Raw genomic sequence first — 23,767 nt, 5'->3', positions numbered from 1 at the left:
ATGCTATCATTTGCTAATTAGCACTAAACACAAAGTACAGCTGAGACTAATGGGAATGTCATTAGTTTGCAGGTATTTGGTCAAGTTATAGTATTGGACAAAATAAAATTTTGACCTGATGATGTCAGGGGATCACCAAAGTGATTACAAAGAATCCTGAGGGGGACATGAATGTCTGTACCAAAGTTCATGCCAATGCATCCAATAATTGTTGAGACATTTCACTCAAAACCACATATGTCAATCTCATGGTGGCGCTAGAGGAAAAGCCAGGGGACTACCAAAGTCAGTGGGATTCATCCTCTTGGTACCATGAATGCCTGTACAAAATCTTTTGCCTGTCCATCAAGTAGATGTTGAGATGTTTCACAGGATAAACGAAACCTTTGACCTGCTGGTGGCACTATAGGAAAAGTTAGGGGATCACCAAATTCACTAGAATTCATCCTCAGGGGACAATGAATATCTGTACAATATTTCATGCCATTGAGATATTTCAACCTGGACCAAAGTGGTGGGTCAACCGAGCGACAGACCATCCGACAATGCCATCCCTAGAGCCATGGTGCTAGCATAACTAAAAAAATAATCAAACCTTGTCGAACCTAACTAGTCAATAAGCCACAACGGACTTCTATTTTAGACAAACGTCTTATCCAGAGCTTTCAGTGTTGAAAGCCAGTTTCAGTCAGTTTTATAACATTCAGACCTTTGGGTGAAAGGCCACAATGGTCAATTTTCAAATATCAAATGTCCAATAGCAGGCAGTGAGATAAATAGAAACAATCAGACTGTGCATTGCTAAAATTAAGAAAGGGAACTGACAACACCCAGATGGGAAGATGAGGCATCTGGTGAGGAAAACTAACACATTACTGCAGCCAGGTTCTGTGAATTCATGTTCTTCCTAAGCATGAATGAGAGTGACAACCTTGGAGAAAACACAATGTATCTGTCAATAAAGAACAAAGTGGTGTAACAATGTGTGCATGCACATGATCCATTAGATGTTCATTAAGAAGCATTTCTGTGATTCTCTAAATATAAACAATTGTACCACAAATCAAGTATGAGCTTTTTAATCTGTACAGGCTACATTATACTACAGACCTCACTGTAATAATGAGTAGACTACTGTTGAAAAGCTATCATTAAATGTACCTTTTTCCAAGCTATTTCTCTCAGTTAGAGACCGCTGTATGGCCTGACGTGGTCTTCAACATGAATTTTATTTAAATGGAACTTTACTCAAATGGAAATGTACTTACGAACTAGAAAAGGTTAATGCAGGGACACAACCAACACAGAAAGTCGAGTATGACTCACATGATCATGAAACACAGTGGGATATAGTGGGCACATTTGAGATAAGAGCTCTAAGTACAAAAACAGTCTGATGTTCCACTCCCTCACGTCAATAGCCAGCAGCTCCTCTTTATGCTTCATTCAAACCACATGTTGACTTTAATTTGAGACCAATTTTGACCATTTTGAAGGCTTAAGTGGACTGAAATGTCTGCAGTGTTAGTGCTCATGCTTTATAGCAATTGCTGTGTCTGTATGTGAAATAGCGATGTAACGTTTTCATGCAGTGATTTGATCACTAAGTAAGGGTGCTCTGACCAGGATTTTTGATACCGATTACCATGTCTATTTGAAACCTTTTGTTTATTGTGTTACATTATTTATTTAACTATTCTTAACAACATTATATATTAAGTATTAAAATTAAGAGATGAGAAAGTATCATGAATTGACAACTGTTTATTTATTGGCAGGCAACATGTGCAACATATTCCACTATCTCTCTTAGAGACACAACTTAAATCATAGCAGTCTACACTTGGTTATTGGAAGCAGCGCAGAACATAACAAATATACAGTGTTTCCCACAGAATGGTGTTTCCCACAGAATGGTATATTTCTATTTCTAGTAGGTTAATTCTTATTTCACCATTTTAATTCTACTTAATTCTCCACCTTATTTTAGTGTTTACTCACAAACTACTTTAATTAGCTCACCTTGCTTGCCCCGCCCCGCCCCACCCTTTTCTGTTTCTTTCCCTGTATGGGTCTGCACTGTTGGCTTTCTTGGTCAGCAGTATGTTTTATAAAGTCACCAAAAAACCCACATTTTTCTTTACCAGCGATTCCATTTTTACAGCAGCAGGTGTGCCACGTGTGGAGGAAGCTTGTTCTTAATGAAGTAGCCTATCGTAACGTGGTACTGAATAACATCTGAAAACAGGTGTGTTCAGTGTTCACTGTTGCTTTACCTGGTGCAAAATATCCACGGTGTCCGTGTCTTCTAACATAATACCAGTTAATGTTTTCTCTCTCTCTCTCTCTCTCTCTCTCTCTCTCTCTCTCTCTCTCTCTCTCTGTGTTTCTCTGCAAACACTCGCTCGCTGGCCGTTAAGATACCTGTGTGTCATTGCGTCATCTGATCGGCTCTTCTAATCGGTCTTAATAGAGACCACGATCAAACTTTTTAGAACGAATATCAGCCGATTAGGATTGGTGGCCCATTGATCGAAGCACCTTAATCAGTAAGTACCAACAGACATTACATTATATGAACATACATAAAAAAAATGCAGCACACTATCTTTTTCTCTGGGGCTCACCATAGGGGCAAACTAATGTTACTAACACTGCATTTCAAAACTATCACTGGAAAACGTATAAAGAATGTTTTAAGCAACGTGTTTTCACAAAATAACTTGATTCACAGATTCACACAACTTGCTGCTGGACTGTTGGAAAACAACAAAAGCGGTAACATAAAACTTAATTTGATGGAGAGTAAACAATGTATGGTAAAATAACTGCAATCCTGTAATATAACACTATATGTCAAAAAATATATCTAACACCATCCAAAGTCATTAGACAGGGCACTTACAATGATACCAAATCCAAACACTAAACATCAACACTGAAAAACCCTTTCTCACTCTGTTAACATCTATGGTAATCGATACTAAAAATGGAACAGCTAATCTTTACCAAAGAGAGCACATTACAGCAATTCCATCAAATATTGGCTACAGTAACAAAAGGGATAGGGAAAAAAATGGAAAACAGAAATAAAGGAGACAGAGTAAAGACAGATTAAATAAAACAAGACTTTGCATTATTATTAAGTATTTCTGATTACAAAACAGTTATAAAATATTCTGTACTATATTGTATTTTAATATATCATATAACACTAATCGCTCACACTCTGTGCAATGCTATAAGCATTACTTTGTGATTTTATAATGTTTTGCAAATTTTTAATTAATTTTTAATTTTTGTGTTGTCTTATTACATATGGTGGACTGTGTTAAATGTCTTATTGTGTGTATATAATACATAGAACATAAAGGTTGAATGCTAAGTATGCTGTACTATGTATAAACTATGCATATATATGAGGAAAAATCTTGTACTAAAATGTCAGTACTTTGCACTTACTCTGCTATGTATAAAAAAAAATTAATACAAAAATTATGCACTCAAAGAGTTCATTAAAAACAAATGGGCGAAGTGTAAAAAAGTGTGTCAAATTGTAATGAAATACTTCACAACACTACTAATCTATACAACCACATGTTGAGGCAACACATAATTTCCATCAGCACTAAAGCACCATATTCAAAGCTAGTTTTGCTAACACTGGCAGTATAGCATTAGTGCGCTAAGATGTCTGTCCAGACAAACAGACAACACCTCACGGGGCTGAAGCAATCGCATCTATTGCAAGATCTGTTTGCATGGATTTATGCCATTACAGCATAGTCATAAATTTTGGAATCTGAGTAGAAGTATGTTTAAACCTAATTAAACACCCACTCACTCTCTCTCTCTCAAGAACTCTCACTGACACTCACAGGACATACGGTGTCTATTCCCCTAAAACCACCACACATATTCTTACCCCTGCCAAGTATAAATTGGTTTTGAGCACAACTACAAATGCTACTATACTAATACTACCTCAGCCACTGTCACTGCAACTACTATTACAGCTGCTACTGCTACGTCACTGCTACTACTACTGCTGCCGAGGCTGATGTGATATCAACACTGTTCAGGCTAACATTGTGTCATTAGGTTAAAACGCAGTCTTCCAACACTGTTAACAATACTGTTTTATGGAAACAGTCATGAGTCTTCCACATTTGTCTACTAGCTGTTGAATCAGACATCATATCTTCACTGAGACATAACAGGCATAAATATGGGCCCTGAACATTTAGGAATATTACACTAGGTCACTGCTGGTGAGAGACATTGCGTTCATTGTTGAAAAACTCATCTATTTGATCTCTGTATGTCTTTAAAGAGTGTATGTGTGTCTGTACATGCCTATCAGGTTTGAGAGCATATTTATATGTTTGTGAATAAATGCCTGTCCCCAGCTGCTGACTGTGAGCAGGAGAAAGAGCTAACCATTGTTGCTTTATACTCCATCTGTGGCCAGTGACAGCTGAGACCTGTAACCTAACAACCCAAAAATCAAACTATCCCAAATATAATCAGTTATCTACAGATCTATCCAATTGATCTGAAACTGCTATTTGTACTCTACATAATCTGACAGACAACAGGGAAAAAAAAAAGAGAGACTACTTTGTATGCAATGACGTTCTAGCCAGAAGGCGAGCACAACTCTACAGATGCCCACAAAGTTCGTTTTCTCATACAACTGGGCTGCAGTCATGTGTCAAATCCCTTATCTATTCCCACGTACAAATCAACAGGAAAACTCTATGTCTTCGACTGAAGTGATACACTGAATGCCCCCGCAGGTTGAAGTTATCACCTATAAACAGCAAAGCAAGCTTGAGAAAAATACCCTTGCGAGGAGGCTTTAGAAGACAACTCTCACATCAAGTTTACCTCATAACACATTATAACATAATGGTTTATTATGTTTTTTTGTCTTTAATTCCTCTGAACCGTGTGATTTTTACCTTAGCATTAGCTGAGATCTCCTGGACTCCTTTGTTTGCAGCATCCTTGATGATGGGGGTAATGAGGCCTTTGCAAGTCGCCACTGCGATTGAAATGTGAATTGAATCAAGTGCACGGGGTCCATCACCAGACCAGGTCACATTCACTTCTGGCATCTCCTAGGATAAAAAGTCAGAGGTCAGTCCAGTTCCTGACAGATATTAACAGGGGAATATAACTGGACAAAGAGAGATAAAATGCCTTCCTGATTTGGTTACATGGTGCTTCGGTGCAGTTCATGAGTGTGGAGAAGCAAATCAAAGTCTGATACAATACCAAAAAATGTTCATTTTCTATAATATGACCTGCAGTATGCATAGGAATCAATTATGATAACAATCAAAAAAGCATTATATTGAAGTAAATGTGGGAATTATTCAATTTGGTGGTGAACGTATACACTTGCTATCAGGCAAGCATATCTAAAAACAGATTTTCTGTATCTATAAAGACACTGTAGATGTCTATGCATAAATAATCTGAGGAATTTCAATGAAGTAGATCTTGATGAATCTGCTGTGGTAGAGCCTCATTAACATAATATTAGTTTAATCACAGAAAAGCTGCATCTGCCTACAAAAAGTACAGTGGAACACCTACACACACCAGTTTGTTAAAAAAGGTGGAACAAAATTGGTCTCAGAAGCCGCTTCCTCTTGTACTTAGGTCAACTCGGGTGAAAGTACAGTTGATTTTGCCAAATTTCTGATGTTACAGTGTTACACAAGAGAATCGCATTTCTCAGTTTAGGGCAGAAGCCAATCCAAAGAGGTATTTTGGCCATGTGAGATATTGCACTAACAGTAAAACATAGTGTCTGGACTGTGAGAGAGCCATGTGGTTCTTTGGCATTTTACAGTCACATTAACTGGGAAATATACACTTTTTGTTCCACATTCCTCACATTTACTGTAACACATGCACCAAACAGCTATGTTTCTCAGCTGTTGCTTGATCCCCATATAGCAGGATTTCATATTATATCTTCCTACACTTTGCATAGTGCAACATTGAGCTCCCATGACGTCTGGCACATGTTAATGCTTAAGGCCAACACATATTCAGTGAAGCAGATACAATATTCCATGATAAGTGATAAAGATACGTAGACGATAAGCAAAACTGTTCTTATCAGATGCCACTGAATAACTAAATTATAAGAAGACCAAATACATTTTCAACCTCCATTTCCCTCCATATATTCCTCAAATCATCATCAATCAGTATCTTTCTTTACAGCATTTATTTTGAAAAAAAAATATTTGAGCTGTAGCTGTAAACATGCATTTCTGAGATTTCTGTCCATCAATTTGTGTTCCTCAGAATTTCCATCAACTGACATAAAAGAGAACAAAATGAACAGAGTCTATATTTAGTCTTGTCTTATAATGGCAAGGCTTTTGCTACCAGTTGATTCACCATCTGAATAAGTTAGCAATGAGGACAACAGAATAATATAGAACTTAGTGACCAAATGATGTTGCCTTGGAAATCATATACAGTATGAATTACAGATTGCTGTGTGTCCACAGGCTTTGTTAAGCACTAAAAGTATATAAGCATAACAAATAAGTATAACCATGTGTATTATAAATATACACATGGTTCCGCGATAAATAAACAAGGATAAACAGGTTAAACTAACAAATTACAACAAAGAAGTGATTCTGACCAATACTTACTTTAAGTGTAACAGCAGCTGCCTTGATAATGAAATCATTAACAGACACTTTGATTTGTTCTGAAAAGACAAAGAAAAAACAGTCTGTTAGCCCAATTCAAGCTCTAATGAAAATCAAGTAATTTCTGCTTATCACCACGATAAAGGCTGTATGATGGCTGGATGGCTAATAAGAGGTGGTTCTAACTGCCTAGGTAGGGCCAAAGACAAATATTGGGTGACAACAAATGGACATATGGCATGTATTCTATACAAGACCTGTGAGTTATACTACACATTCCCTCAGAGGGAAGACAAATCTCTTATATCGCCTATATCTTGTTGACCTAGACTCCAGGTGATAAGAATCAGTCCCTCTCTGTATAAATCACTAGTCACTAGCATTTGCTCTACCCCCCTCTCCTTATGTGACACCAGTGGGTCAGGCGGGCTTGGCCTGGCATCGCTGCCAACTTTTACCAGTGTCCATTAGTGCAGTACCAGACCGTTATAAATGCTGTGAGCGGGATGATTAACGAGCTAACCGTGAAATCGCGCTGCCCCTGAACAATGAGGGTCCACAAAAACAACCGGGGAGAGAGAATCCCTCAGTACACACACAACCTCGCTAATAGGCCTGGAATGGCTGTCCCATTTCTTCCATGACAGAGACAGGATCCAGAGAGATTTACTGTTTGTTTGACAGCTAGGCAAAGTTAAGCTAAATAAAGCTAGTATGTTGAACTAAATGTTTAAAAATAGGAAATTGACAAAGTACTCTTACTATATCAATACAAAAAATGGCCCAAAGTAAGCATTGGTTAGATTTTAGGAATCCATGAAAGCCGTTAAGGATAAACGTTTTCTTGGCTGAAAGTACCAAAATGCTGAAAAATTACTGTTGTGACACATGAACAACGTTCCCTTTCTCTGGTTGTGGTGTAAGCCTCTCTTCACCTTACACACACACACACACACACACACACACACACACACACACACACACACACACACACACACACACACACACACATCCTGATGCAAGCCACACATGAAACTGCGGTTAGCTCAATAACAGTTGCTAGAGAAGACTGTGAGGCTGAGAAAGTAAAAGAGCAGCTTGCCAAAACATGAGGAAGACAGTGCTAGGTCCTGCTAGTATTTTATTTATTAGTCAAGCTCTACCAGGCTCAATCCATCGATACAGTACCTACCTTACTGATACTGTATGGATGGATGGACCAAGCTCTTTTCCTCTTGCTTATATTGCCCTCACACATATGCTTTTCTCCAGAGGCCTTTCATGCTTTTCCAGAATCTTTTATTACTTTATCTTGAATACTGTCATTTTTCACAAAAGGTGCACAAAAGAGCCAAACACTCTAAAGAATTCATTTGAAACACTATGAACTGGAGAGAAATGATTACTCTGGTAGAATACTGTCCTATAAGCACAAAGCAACAACTAAATGAATGAAACCTTACTGTTATAAATGAAAACAGGTTCCATTTCAACCAAATTATGTCACTGAACTGATACAATTTGCTTTCTAAACTGGAGTGAGCAATTTCAAGCTAGCAGAGGCAGCCACTCCATTAGTTAAATGTGAGAAACTGTAGATCAGAGTTATGTGCTATGTGTATGACTAACTGTGGGAGTGACATTATGTTGTATGGTGTGTGGTGTGAAGAAAGAGCAGATCTGACCAGTGTCAGATATGTTTCCAAGATTCCATTACGCAGCATTGAGCCCTCGGGGGGCGTTGGGCTTCTGGATCTGATTCAGCCATTTACGCCACATTTATACCCACTTCATAAACCATACAACATGTGAACTCTCACCCACCCACACCATGTCAGGTTATTCTTAGACACAGGGGATATACAGATGGGTGACAAATTAATGGAAAAACCTGAATAAATGAGTGGAAAAACATAACAAACGCAGATGCTTCCACACAGGTGCACTGTATGGCACAATTAAGCATTTAACATCCAATCATGCTCTATGCATGTATAAAAATTAGCAGGTCCAGTTGATTCTGATTTTGTATCAAGATGGCATAAGGAAAAGATTTAAGTTATTTTGAAAGAGGATTCATTGTTGGGGCACCGATGGCAGGAGCTTCAGTCACAAAGACTGCTCAACTGGCTAGTGTTTCAATAAGAACAGTAACTAAAAGGAAAACTATATTTAGATCTATGGGAAAGAAATCAGTAAATAGGGTCAGAAATTGTGGTCGATAGCGCACATTTGATGGCTGTGATGCTCGTGCATTAGTGCGATATGTAAGGAAAAACAGAAGAGCAACTCTTCCTCAGGTGACTAAGAATGTCAATGCAGGACGTGTTCAGACTGGGTCAGCAAGAACAGTCTGTCGGCAATTACATAGAGAGGGATATTATAGTAGGGTTGCAGGCCATAAACCCCTCATTACAAAGATGAATGCACATTTGAGAGTTAAGTGGTGTGAAAACCACAGGCACTGGTCTACGGAGAAGTGGGAAAAAAGTGATATGGTCAGATGAGTCATCCTTCACCATATTCTTGACAAGTGGGCGAGTGCGTGTGTGGCGTACACCAAGAGAACGGTACAGGCCTGACTACTTCACCCCTACAGTGAGGGGATCCGGTGGCTCTGTTGTGCTGTGGGGGGGAATTTTGCTGGCATGGCTTGGGTCCACTTGTCCCCTTAATTCAATTCAATTCAATTTTATTTATATAGTGCCATATCATAAAAGAAGTTATCTCAGGGTACTTGTCATATAGAGCAGGTCTAGACCATAATCTATAATACAGAGACCCAACAATAATAGTAAGACTAATAATAATAATTGTAGTAGCGGTTTTTAAGCAGGAACATGGGGGCAGTAGGTGGCCCGCAATCATAGATCACACTGCAAATCAATACAAAGTTTTTCTGAGTGATCACCTTTATCCTATGATGAAATATTTCTATCCTGGTGGGAGTGGTCTCTTCCAGGATGACAATGCCCTCATCCATAGGGCACGAGGGGTCACTGAATGGTTTCACGAGTACGAAAATGATGTGAATCATACGCTATTGCCTTTGCGGTCACCAGATCTCAACCCAATTGAACACCTGTGGGATATTTTGGACCGACGTGTTAGACAGTGCTCTCCACCACCACCACCACCATCATCATCATCATCATCATCATCATCATCATCATCAAAACCCCAAATAAAGGAAAATCTTTTGGAAGAATGGTGTTCCATCCCTCCAGTAGAGTTCCAGAGACTAGAATCAATGCCAAGGGGGACTGAAGGTGTTCTGGCAAGCAAGTGGTGGCCCAACACCTTACTAAGACACTTTATGTTGGTTTTTCCTTTAATCTCTCACATGCACACACACACACACACACACACACACACCAATTTCTCTGTATCAGAAAAAGAAAAGCCATCTCTACGGAATGGTAGAGATGTGTGTGTATGTTAGTTTGAACCAGGCGTACATGACTACCTTAACTGAGACGACATGTACCAGAGCTTAATTCAATGCAAAAGACTGTCTTCTTTGTCAAATGAGCAGTCATGTGAAAACCCTGAAATCCACATCTTCATGGAAAAGTTGTGCGCATGAAGAATAGTGCTAATGTGTACACACTCCCTCAAAGATTTGTGTTTTTACCATTGGCCAAGTCTTTGCGGAGGTCCATGACGGCAGCCATGTCACAGTCAACTGAGGCATACGCATGGGGGATGGTGGTCTTCGATTGCGTTAGTCTTTGAGCAATCACACGGCGGACATTTGAGGCCGGGATCTCTGTGAAAGTGCCCTGAGGAGGACACGTGGAGGGAAGGGGAGGTATATAATTGAATGAGGAGAAAAGGACATTTTGAGAGAGACAACAGGGAAAGACGGCAGACAAGAAAAAGAATGATAGTCAGACATATCTCAGCTGCCATCAATCACTCCAAAAATGCATGGCATTAACAATGTAAAGATGCTATTGTCAAACTTGTCACAATGAGTTCATGAATGAAAAATGTGTGCATCTGCACCAAGTCTTGGACATCAGTGGGTCATATTTTACAGCCTACACACTCATGAACACTATAATTTATCTTAAAAACAAAACAACAACAACAAAAAAGGGCTATAAACAAGAATAGAGTTCGCAAATAAAGATAAAATCTGTTTGTTGGGTACAGTGCTTGTGGTGTTCCACAGGCATACCAAAAGCAATTGAGCTATCAGAAGTTTTCTAATCTTGTATTATTTTAGCACTACCACAGAGAGAGAGAGAGTGACAGATAGCGTGGGGAGTGCTCACCGGTGCTCCTGGTTTCCCTGGTACAGAGAGGGGAGGTATGTTGGGTCTGCTGCCTGTGGGTGGAGGGGTAGCTGCTGGGGTGGGGACAGGACTTGGGGCAGCTGGGGCAGCCATGACTGGGGTTGCTTTGGGGGCAGGAGACATCTTCAAGAGATTCAACGCATCTCTGTTAAAGTAAAAACATTATATATGAGGGCATCATTTTATACAGTAGCGTTAACATTTTTAAATAATAAAATGTACACAATGATTTAATATTATTATAATGTTATTATTCTTTTACAAGACTAGACTAGAAACCCAAATATAACCCAATTGCCCAATTTCTAATGACACATCTGCATTGGTGAAGACCATGAGAACAGGAATTCCTGTGTATAGTATTCACTTTTTTTCAGTATTAATGTACATCTAGATTGGCATACTTTACTGTGGGATAAAACTGTGTATAAACAGGAAAAACTCTGGAGTTAAACTTGTGAGTAGGCCACTTGATATTTTTCATTATGGAGCTAGAGGGGGAGGGGAAGGAGGATGGATGGATCCATTATGTGGATGGAAATAAAAAGGGACAACAAGCTGTAAATATACCTGAACCACTATGGCAGCCAACACAGTGGAGCATTGGCTCAGAACTTGGACAAATATTATACCTGGATAAGATGAAATATTCATGAACACATTTTCAATTACAAACATTTACATGAGAACAAATGCTTCCCAGCCTCTTCTGAAATATTTTGCAGACTGCAATAACGCTTTTGTGTCAATTTTATTTGGGCCCATCTTTGTTGAACTGCACATGTAAACTGTAAGCTGCTGCAAAACTTTCTTTTCATCCTGTTCTTCTTCATTTCTGGAATTTATTAATGGTGGCATAATTTTTCTGTGAAAAAGTAAATCAAGCTATTTCTTTCTGAATGAAAAGTGCTGCTATTTCTTTTATTTTGCTTTGACCATTATAAATGAAATTACAAGTGAATGAAACAGAACTGGCACAGCTTATGACAGTACAATAATGCATTATTCACCCATATGCTCCCACTTGGCAAGCTTAGAAGTAGCACTCACCTAGTTTTATCTGGTTTGTATTTGTGAGACTTGTAGAATGAGGTAACTTTCAATTATCCTCCAGTGGATGGGCGTCGTGAGAATTATTTGTTAGTCACAAATAAACCCCATCAGAGTAAGGTCAGGCATATCAGTTTTATCACATTGGCCCGTTTATATATAATAGGGAACATTTCTCTGTATAAGGCATCTTCTACTGCTACATTTTCCACATACAGTATATTTCTAATACATCAAATTGCTGCCGTTTCATAAAGGTAGTAGAGGAAGTGATGATATGATTTGGTGAGGATACTGCAGACCGCTACACTGAGTATGGATAGACAGAGAAAAAGAGCGAGGTAAAGAAGGATGGAATCACGATTTACTGAAAGATCTACCCTGGTCAATCAGGTCCCTACTGGATCTACCCTGGATTCATTTTGGTCTTAGCAGTGAAACAAGTGGGAGGGGCAGGTATCAGGTGTGCCTGCTTGAAGCTCTCTGGTTCTAGTTCAGTGCACTGGGGTCCCCCTACCAACACGCATCCAGTCTTTTGTCTGGACCAGCTGCCTCTGACCTCACCATGTAGCCGCGAACAGTCTGGGCCCCACAGCTATTTTCTCCTATTTTTTTCCTCCCTCTCCAAGATGCATCTTTTTATTTCCTCTAGCACACTAGCTCCTTCCTTTCTCTCACTGATTGGAGTATTTGTTTTGGAGGGACTGAGGCAACTTGGAAATCCCCCCAGCTAACCTGAGAGGACCATGCTGAGTGTTTAATGATTACAGACCACCACATAAAAAAAGAAAACGGAGCATAGAAGTTATATGTGACTTATACTTTGAATGCTTGTAAAAAGAGGACGCAGCAAGCAAATTAACAAAATGATGATACAAATTAGATTAAACGATATTACAAGTAAAAAAGTAAAAAGAAAGATAAAAAAGGATCCAAAATGCTAAGTTGTGCAAAACCTGCCTTATTCTTGAGTGTGAATGTATTAGGAATATCCCATATAAATTCAAGAGGAACTCAAGACAGCTGCAGCCTACAGTGGCCACTTGACGATGACACCATAGATACCTTTTGTGTAGCTGGCTGGCATGTGCTATTCACACCAACCATTTACACCCTTACTAACAGCCGAGGCAAAGGAGCCTCTGAAAGACTGGGAGAGGAGAGTAGAATATTAAAAAGGGAACGAGGCAGTGCTCACATGCACATCACACACACACACACACACACACTAACAAACACACACACATAAAATGATCACCAAATGTACATATATGAATAAACTTTTACTGCCACCTAGGACAGGCGAAGATGGGAGAAAGGGTGTTCAGTCATTAAAGCTGCTCCACTGGACTGGTGTGCAATATGCCTTTTTCATCCGCATTAAAAAATGTAATGTATGAACAATCTTAAATACAAATTCAGGGAATTTAAACAAGCAATTATGGCTGAAATTGAGTCCAGTGTAAAAGAGGACAATGCTGTAGTCTGGTCATTTTCTAATAACGTTAAGAGAAGTTGCCTTTAGTAATATCACAGAGAAGCATCATGCATACACAGAAAGTACACCTAAGCCACATTAGCTAGTTAGTTTTGCAGTCAAAGTGTTGCAGCAAATGCTTTTGAAACAACAGAAGACTTTACAAAATAGAGTAACAATGTTGTTGGGAGACAATATGACAATATGGCTGACTTTGACATGCTACTACAAGGCAATAACATTCTTTTCTAACAGTCCTTTGTTATAGCCTTAGGTATAAGTCAATACTGTTAGATTGTGTTTTACCTGTAACATACTGTATGTATGTTACAGGTTACACGTAGGTTCTTTGTGTATTCTGATTAAGTGAACAATTTGAAGTAAAGTTAGTACTTTAACTGAAGCACAGTTCTGGTCCTGCACATGCCAGAGAGCCAGAGATAAAAAAATAAACCTGACCAATTACACCTAATAAATACTCTTTTGGGCCAGCCCCTATTGCTATGTAACCCCTTTTTGTGAGTTTTCCCATTCACAGTACTAAACTTCTAGGAAGCAATAGGAAGCAAAAAGTGAAATAAATAAAGATGTCACAATTCATAGACTTCACTATTGTTGTTCCTTGTTGAAGTTTCAAAATGGGTATCCTGCTTTAACTAATGTAATGCTTCATACTTAATAAATAAATCAGACGGGTTACTTATCAGTCCTTTATACACATCATAGATTTCTATTGTTATCCTCTCCACATAAATGGTTGCATTTCCCCTGCATTTCCACAGGGTACAGTCATACAATCGTTCTGTTTGTAAAGTATAAACACTAGTGGCATGACCCATTGTGAGGTAAAAATCATTGAAACCTTTACCTGTTACTGAGTTAGCCTTGCCTCCTGGCTACCATTGCTATTCATGACAATGATGAAAGATAAAAGGAGAAAAAAGTAGTGATAGAAATGTGTTTCTTTGTACCCAGTCTGTAACATGCTATGATCTCATTCCTGAGTTGCGTGACCTCTGTTATTCACTACAGAGGGGCCTCACTCGAGCAGAGGGTGGAATGGGAGGGGCACCTTTCCCTGGTTTCAGTCTTATCTGATGTGCCAAAGGACAAAGGAAGGGAAATCGGGTCTATTCTGCCCTCTCTTGAAGGAGCTAAGCCTATATGAAACTATTCTCTCCAAGGAGATTTAGTTTCCAACAAGAACAGAACTGTTCAGTCTCACAACATACCTAAGCTATAGCCTCTATTACCTAGGTTCAGCTATTCTGTGAAATCAAATTGAACATTACAACTAAATATCCAGAAGACACTGGCTAAAAAGGAAAAGGCTAAAATCACACCAATTTAAAAAGGTTGGTATCAATTGGCTACTCAGTATGTCCCAAATATGAACATTTTCCCCTCCAAATTATGCTAAATAGACCACTTCCAAAAGACTCCTCTTGTGCCGGCCACTGGTATGTGCATGGTCTTGCTTTACCATTCAGTAGTTGTCACTGGCTAACCTGATGCTATGAAGCTAAACTTTGGCCAATGAATTTCCAATCCAATTGAATTTTTAAGTAAGCAGCCATCAGACTTATCAATCAATTATTGTCTCACCTAGCATCTGAGTGAATGACACAGTTTGCATCTTTTAGCCCACGACACCAGCAGACTTGTAGTCTACAGAGCACAGATAACTAACTGATAACTTACTGTACTTCTATGGATGGATCATAGGGAACATTTTAAAGCATGTTTTTTTTCTATAATTATATTTGACACCCTACATATTACTGATTTATTAGCAGGTTTTCCCAACTAATAAAACATTTGCATTCATCTGTGTCCATTCCTGAAGTTATGTATTCAGCACCCTCAAATGCGTTGTTTTTCCAAACAGAAAAGCCACAAAATACACCTTTCATTCCCAAGCTAGGTGGTGCCTTAAAAGTGAAGCTTTGTGTAGTTCTTTCTATCTGTGGCTTGGCCAGCAAACTGTTTGTAACAGCAAATCATTCAATTCAGGAAGGCCTCTTAGCAAAGATACACATTGTTTTTTCGTAAACCTCTTTGCGTCCAGAGTCTTTCATCTCCTGCAGAACCTTCCTCTACTTTCTTTCAGAATCAACCGTCCTTTCTGAAGACTTTGTAAGCTAATTAGCCAGACTAGGTGTCAGTAAGGGAATTTGCAAGCCATTTGTGCAAATCTCGAGTCCAACACATGGTTTAAAGAGAGGTAAGTGAGCAATCATGCCAAATAAAATCCTTGGGATATAATTAAAACTACATTACTAATTAAACAATTTAAACTTCAAAACCTAAAAATCATGCTGACACCCACACACAGCACAGACCATGCTTGTGCTTATTAACCTAGACAATTAATTTCACCAAAGGAATGAGAGACAAAAAAAATATGAAACTGCCTTTTCTCAATGGTGTTCCTTTCTTGCTATCTAGGAAACTTTGTATCTTGAGTTGTGTCAATTTCTGTTGGCAGCAAGGGCTACATACCTGGAATCAAACTTCTAAGAAAAACACTAGATTTTAAATTGGCTAAATAAGAAGGCATATGAGACACTCTCTCAACTGTAAACACACTTGTAATTGGGAATGATAAAATGGGTGTTTGTAAACACATAAATCGTAGTGGTTATACTATAAATCCAGCTTTTTTGTTACATTTACAACAAGAGGAAAGGCTTCGCTGAATTTCTATGATTATCATTCTATACAGTGTTTAGTTTATGAAGCTTCATATACATTTCTCTTTTACTGTCTAAGAGACACATCCCCAAAAACATATGGTCTCTGTTTCTATGGTCACCAGTGGGTCCTGGAGACTGGGTTGCTATGGCAACCGAAGCTGCTTAATGAGATTCCCCAGCAGGATGTTAGGTGGGTAACGAGAGCATTCAATCAGGTCCCTACTGACAGAAGGTAGCCATTAGAGTGAATTCACCACATAAGCACCTGAAATTGTAACCACCTCTTAAGTCACATTTTTTCACTTCTAGTCTCGCCCACATTTTCATTCACACTGCCAACACTGTGGCTATAACCTGCCTTGCTCCGACTGACATTTCTTTCCTTCGGAGACACTGCAGCATTATGGTGGCCACAAGGGGACCCTTTCGAACTGTGCCCTCAGGCCTCTTACAATGCTAAACAAACACCTACTGCTGACACATCACTTCCTGTGTAAACAAATGAAGTAAATCACTGGCCGGAAGTCAAAGATGAAAAGATATGGTTAAAAAAATAATCCTCGATATATCACACTATTTTCAGTCACCAGTAGCTGTTAATTAAATTGCATTTAACTGAATTTATAATACAAAAAAAAAGCTTTTTATAACTGACTGAGCCCAATGAAACCGGTGTCAGCATGTTTGTTATGTAAGCAGGCAGTTTCTGTATCGTACATGTTTGCATAAAGGAGGGTATACCTCACATGGAGTATGTAACAGGCCTTGGAGTTAGCCCATTTATCCATACTCACTCCTTGGTGATAAGTCCTCTTGGTCCAGTGGGTGTGGCCAATTTTGGGTCTACACCATGGGTGTCCAGGATATGTCTTGCTGCTGGACTCAGACGTAACCTGGACAAGGAAATGAGAGTAAGGCACAATTTTACAGTAGTTCCATTTCAAGTTTTAAACTTCATGCTTTTGCTTTAAATGCCTAACATTAAGCCTGATTGTTTTGATTATAGAAAAATGCCAAATCCTATCTTTATTTATTAAGTCTTAGAAAGAAGAGTAGGTACCCAACAAACCAAGTCCTGGTCCAGCAAAAGGTTATTTAATGCATTTCAGTCTAGCTTTAGGAGATCATAGCACCTGCATTCACAGAACTTGGTAAAGGACCTATAAATTAGATCAGATGCCATCTCAGTTTTAGTTCTACTTGACCTAACTGCCTTAATTTAGCCCATTCCTATATCTATAGCCTAATAATCATGCTTGCTGCACAACACATCCACGTTTCATCTTTGACCCGTAAAGCTGACATAGCCAAGGTGCAAATCTGAATATGTGGACGTATTCAGCATAAAATGTTTGAATTACAAATAGCCTCTGTTTGTTCTGTGGCAGCTCTTTTGCTTTCCACAAGAGTATTTATTGTGTAAACAGGGGTAGGCAGGATCTCAGACATTTTGGAATTTGAACAGAGAAGTGTCTTAGACGGTAGAAGATACTGTAAAACCTGAAATCAGCAATGCTGTATACTGAACAAAAAGGGATGAGCTTTAGTTCACCTTTCATGTATCTTTATGCTACTGGACCTCGTTATCCAACTATGCCAGACTTCACTACAATTTAGTGACCACAGCCTGTGACATCATGATGGTCAACGGGGCCACCAAGACAAAACATACATCATAATACATTAGAACAGAGTGTTGGAAACGCCTTCAGCTCATGTCACTTTTTCCAAAGTGCTATGGGTTACAAAGGTTAGCTCTGTAAACTTGAACAAAGAGCTCTTTAATAGGAGTAGTTTAGTAATACTCTTTAAAATCAATATCTGTTAAGTAGCATGTCCTGATTTTGATGCTAACATTGCACTAGTCACAAGTATTAGCTAATTAGCAAATCAGATGTTTAACAGCACTATGACAATGAGCTGACCGACAACAACCTTGACATATAAACAAAACCAAGCTTATTTAGGGACAAAATGATCCGTTTTTGGGCTGAAACATACCATACAAATTGGTTAAGATGGCTAAATTGTAAGTTTAGATGTCCACAACCACTGCTGCCCAGAAGATGTGACCCTCCATTATGGCCATATTAGGCAAGGAGGTGAGTGTATAGACATGTATTCACTCTTGAGGTTTTAGCAAATCCACTGTCATTTGATTCATTTATACAGTCGACAAATATGATTTCAGCTGCTAAAAAGAAGGAAGGCGACACTCACTGTCCTGATGAGGCTGGTTTTGGTGGAGGAGGTGGAGAAGGAGCAGCAGGGGGCACAACTGGGGCAGCAGCTGCATGTATAGCAGGTGGAGCTGCAGCCTCTGGGGGGGGGATCTCAACCTGCTTCCAGTCATGCCCTTCCTCCACCATAAGGGCAATGAGAGTGCCCAGGGGCACGTTGCGACTGCCCTCCTCCATCTGTAAAGAGGGTGAAAGGGTGAGAGAGGCACTCATACAATAAAGGGAGAGCATTAGCAAAACTGATTCAGTCACAACTGACATTGCTAGATTAAAGGTGAAGGTCTCTTGTATGATTTTGAAGTAAAGAATAAAAAAAATTAATCAAGGGAAAGTGACGGTGAAGTTAATCAGGTAACCAGTTGTCATTAAACAGATAAACATTTCAAAAGCCATTATTAGGGGACCTCTTGAAAAATGTCACTGCCTTCTCATTCACATCAATTTCCATCATCTCATTTCCCCCCTCTGTTAACTTGAAAAACCTTACAAAAAACCAGACTGTGCTGGAATAGGTTCTTGGAGTGCAATGTGTTTTCATGCTGTTCAAAGCTGTCAACTATTGATTCACTATCTTGTTACAGGGTAATCCAAATCCATTGCAAGCATTTTGCTACTCTCCCCAATCTGTGCAAGGTGTTGTTCCTCAGTCAATATTGATCAGCCTAAATGAAAGGCCAGGCACAATACACAGGGTTGGGCTGCTGGACTTCATCTATTTTACGAAAGGTATCCACTTAGTGAGCTGCCTCTTAAAAGGTGTTGCTCGATACAAGAAGAAGAAGAAGAAGAAAGAAGAAGAAGAATAAAGGACTCGCAAGAAGAAATCAGATCCTGGCTGTGCTCTAGTATTTAATCATCCAACATCACCACTAATCAGCCAAGAGATGATTTGCAATCTGCAATTTTTATCAATTGACCAAATGAAAAAATAAGGTATAATTTCACAATAAAATGGTGAAAATTGAAAGCACCATTAGTAAATCCACAGTTATCAACATACTCCACCCCCACCCCTCCCTCTCGCAGGCTTGCAAAATCAAAAGCAGCATTCCATATCCGCCTAACTGGAAAGAACAGCAGAATATATGAACATCTGTGCTCACTGTTAGAAAGAGCTGCACTTCCATGCTTACTCTGGGCTACTTTAGTTACCTAATTGTCCTGCAGCAAGGTCATGAAGACAAAGAGACAAAGATGAACCTGCAAATCAGCTGTATAAAATGTATCATAATTCTGGTGCCAGTTTATCAAAATTATTTATCAAAACATATCACATTATACAGAATGTAGAATTAATTTGGACAACCCATCCACATAGAGTTTTTGTATTTTGTATTTGGTTTCTGTATTTTGTTTGTAAAGTATGTGAGGAAACACATTTGCAAGTACAGAGTGACTGGCACCCTAATAGAATGGTGCACTCTACAATTACAAGGTAGCTTGCGAATTTAATGCTGTTTTGCAGCTGACTCTCTATACTCAGTCCTGTTTGCAGCTGCTCCACCCCCCACCTCCCAGGATCAAGCACCACAAATAAATTCTCAACCTGTGGGAAATGTCAAATATTTATCCTACCCCTACTGTACTCTCGATCTGTGTAAATTTAGATAGCCTGATTGGATGTATACCTAACAAAAAACAAGGAACTGCAATTTCTAAAAGGCATATCATGTTGATGACCAATCAACGTTACAGTTAGCTTTACTGACAATCAGAATGTGTAAGTTGAGCAATACAAGAAAACCACGAAGTGCAAAAGTTGTGCCTGCAAGACAAGTGCATTTCTCACAAAAGTGGAAGCGCTACCATAAAACTTGGGTGGATACTTACAGTAAAATCACATGCACTGTTTACTGTATGCATGGTGGGTAGTTGCATAAACAGATGCTTAGGGCACTATAGTGGTGTGGAACTCAACACTGCCATCAAATGGCAATAGAACACATTGAAACCTATGGGATGCAGGACAAAGAACAAAATTAAGACTTTGGAGTGGCCTAGTCAAAGTCCTGACCTGAATCCTATTGAGATGCTGTGGCATGACCTTAAAAAGGCAGTTCATGCTCGAAAACCCTCTAATGTGGCTGAATTACTACAATTCTGCAAAGATGAGTGGGCCAAAACTCCTCCACAGCGCTGTAAAAGACTCATTGCAAGTTATCGCAAATGCTTGATTGCAGTTGTTGCTGCTAAGGGTGGCCAAACCAGTTATTAGGTTTAGGGGGCAATCACTATTTCACACAGGGCCATGTAGGTTTGGATTTTGTTTTCCCTTAATAATAACAACCTTCATTCAAAAACTGCATTTTGTGTTTACTTGTGTTATCTTTGACTAATATTTAAATTTGGTGATGATCTCAAACATTTAAGTGTGACATACATGCAAAAAAAAAAAAGAAATCAGGAAGGGGCAAACACTTTTTCACACCAGTGTATGAATGATACTCACACCTCAGCATTTGCAATGGTTCAAATATCCTCTGTTTGGCAAAGTTGGTTTCACTTATGCTCAAAGAGGTGCTGCTGACAAAGCTAGAAGTAAAATCCCATCTTCACTGTAAGCATGTCAAATTAGAAGAAATATTTCATCTTCACAGTCTTTCTGTACTTATATCTGGAGTGGTACACCATATAAACTTAAGAGTATGAAAAACTTCTAAAACAGTCTCTGTGATTACAGGGAGCATGGCAAAACACTTAACAACACTCTTTGGGCCAGATACAGTTTTTTCCAAAGATGTATAATATTTTGTATGAGTATGGTCAGATTGACAAAATTTACATTGAAGTGGGTGACCACTTCTGAATAAAACAATTGGGAAATGTGCAATCTCTGCTCTTCACGCTGTCTCCACAGACATCCTTTCTCTGATGCTTAATGAAAAAGGGCTCATGACTGTGAAGAAAGACACACTACCAGTCTGATCCAGTCTTTATCCTTTTCTATGGCAATATTCTCACTGTGAAAACTCTAACAGATCTCAGATAGGGCTCTTAAGGGACCTCACCAGAGCCCATCAGCTAGGCTAATGATATTATAGTCAGACTAGACCATTTATGAAGTTTAACCCACTTATCGCCAAGCTGTTATCATTCAGCCATACAAGCCCCCTGAGAGTCTAAACAGCTCAGTTACAATACGCTTCGCCAGTTATCAACATTATTTTAACTTTAACAGATTGTTGGTTGCTGTAGCGGTAAAGCTTTTGATGTAGATTCCATAAAACAGGTTTGTCATCCAGTTGTTACAGGGAGCATCAGATTGTGGTCAAACAGTGTATAGTCGAAGGTACAATTAAGGTGGAGTGTGTGGGTATGTTTATTTGTCAGGGTTCCTACACCTTAAGGCAAGTTAGATTGAAGACAATGCTTGTTCACTTGTCATTTTGGTCTCCTACTCCCAAGGGTGTAGTGCTATTTGCACTTATGACGTGTGAACGTGCACAGTTTGGAAGGTTATGATAAGGGTGGAAAGTTTACATGCATTAGTCAACTATAACTGACCACACAATCAAATGTTAGACTGACTTTATGAATAGTTTCATCGTGATGAGAATATTACGTGGCAGTCAGCCAAACATCTAACTAAGTAGTATTAGGCGATACCATGGGTGTGGTAGGTTGCTAATTTACTTGCCATTTGCTTACTTGTCCCGAACAAATGAAGCTGCATTCGAAACATCCATTCTGAGGAAAAGTTGCAGTGCATGCAGAGGTCAAGTTCATCTAATAAGCTAGCCTATGAAAACGTAGCTAAGCAAGCTTTTCTGCAGGCGTTGTGGATGCAGCACAAGCTGACCAAGTTTAACAGGCTGGCTTTGTAATAGGGCTGCACGATATGTAAAAAATCATATTGCGATTATTTTGACAGATATCACGATTGTGATATGATTCACAATTAGTAAGAATGATAATTTTTGCATCACAATTTTCATTTTCTCTGAAAAAACTATTAAAATCATGCTGATGTGACATTTGTTGGGGTCTGTACCAAACAAACATGTTTTCTTACATCTGGAAAACAAGATTTGTAGACCAAGGCATCTCTGCAGTGCTACAGTACTTCATTATAAAGCTGTTTTGTTACACATTTTATCAAAAAAGTGCAGCTTCTGCTCTTTTGGATGTTGCACTTGGCCATACTGCGATTTCAATAATATTTCAATTAATTGTGCAGCCCTACTTTGTAATGTTTCATTGCAAATACATCACAAATAAAGAAACTGCTGCCTTTTCATCTTTACTAGTTAGTGATAGCTAGCTATAGACTGCTGCTCAAAGGCAACCGGCAGCTACACCGGCAACTTTTAAAGTGGAATGTTTTCTTGCATGTTACTCAATGCTAGAATTGACACTGTGAATCAGTCAACACACCTTTAATGTCAATATGACAACTTTAACCATTCCATTTGTTTTTATTGGTTCTCTTGCATGACATGCGCTATACAACGTCAGAAAAAAAAAGATTCATAAAATCCTACTTACCATATCTTATCATTTTTAAGATTTTTGAAAGATTGATTTTAGACATTTTAATACCAATTAACAATCTGCAGGAACCCTGTTTGTAAAAGCAAGATGGATTTAGCCTAGAAAGGCATATAAACAGAAAAAAGAGAGAGAGATCTTGTTCAGAGAGTGTGACAAGGTTTGTGTCTGACAGAGCATGACAGATATCGCACAAAGAGGATTACAGCCACATCCTTCGTCTTAGCAATAACAGTCTGCCAGTCCAATGTAATCTCACACATAAAAACACAATTCAAGCTGCAACTCACAAGTCAACTCATTCTTTCTCAACATGTTTGTTTAGCTTTCTAATCATTAAAACAGTGACAATCGGGGTTTAAATTGGTCATTTCCCTTTTTCTAGCCTATATTTTATATTGCTCTCCACTCTTTGTTTTCGCTAAAGGCTAGATGCCATAAAAATAATGTGTCACTTCATTTCCATCCACTTTTCCCCAATGTACTGCTGGTCTTTCTTGAAAGAAAATATGGACTGTAAACTAATTCAATTCAGCCTTTTTGCCAACAGCCTACAGGCTATGTACTCCCATTTTGAAATTATTTGGTTAAAAATTCTGGAGCAGACAAAAGACACAGGTTTTTCATCCATTTGACCTAAGAATACTGCAAGGTTAGAAAGTGATTTATACTACCAATTGATAAATTGATCCCTTGGATGACAGTGTGTGGAGATGAAGAGAGAAGGGGACAGGGAATAATGAATGGGAAACTGACAGGTTAGCACTGCAAAACGTGTTGGATATCTTCATCAATTTATCCATCTACTGATACATGAATCAGACATCCA

At 38.9% G+C, this 23,767-nt stretch overlaps 1 protein-coding gene across 1 annotated transcript in view; it reads right to left on the bottom strand.

Annotated features, from left to right (window-relative positions):
• The window catches only part of pdhx (pyruvate dehydrogenase complex component X), a 33,081-nt gene that overhangs the window by 2,038 nt on the left and 7,276 nt on the right, over window positions 1-23,767 (bottom strand). Inside the window, exons 4-9 of the mRNA XM_044193818.1 lie at window positions 18,431-18,627; window positions 17,005-17,103; window positions 10,967-11,132; window positions 10,321-10,468; window positions 6,687-6,745; window positions 4,965-5,123 (exon numbers count right to left, since the gene is read on the bottom strand). Coding sequence (XP_044049753.1) covers window positions 4,965-5,123; window positions 6,687-6,745; window positions 10,321-10,468; window positions 10,967-11,132; window positions 17,005-17,103; window positions 18,431-18,627 — 828 coding nt within the window. The remainder of the gene's footprint in view (window positions 1-4,964; window positions 5,124-6,686; window positions 6,746-10,320; window positions 10,469-10,966; window positions 11,133-17,004; window positions 17,104-18,430; window positions 18,628-23,767) is intronic.

This window comes from Siniperca chuatsi, linkage group LG4 (assembly GCF_020085105.1).
Source record: "Siniperca chuatsi isolate FFG_IHB_CAS linkage group LG4, ASM2008510v1, whole genome shotgun sequence".
NCBI classification, from domain to species: domain Eukaryota; kingdom Metazoa; phylum Chordata; class Actinopteri; order Centrarchiformes; family Sinipercidae; genus Siniperca; species Siniperca chuatsi.
The sequence above is the reverse complement of the archived record's forward strand: the minus strand, read 5'-3'. Positions and strand labels throughout refer to the sequence as shown.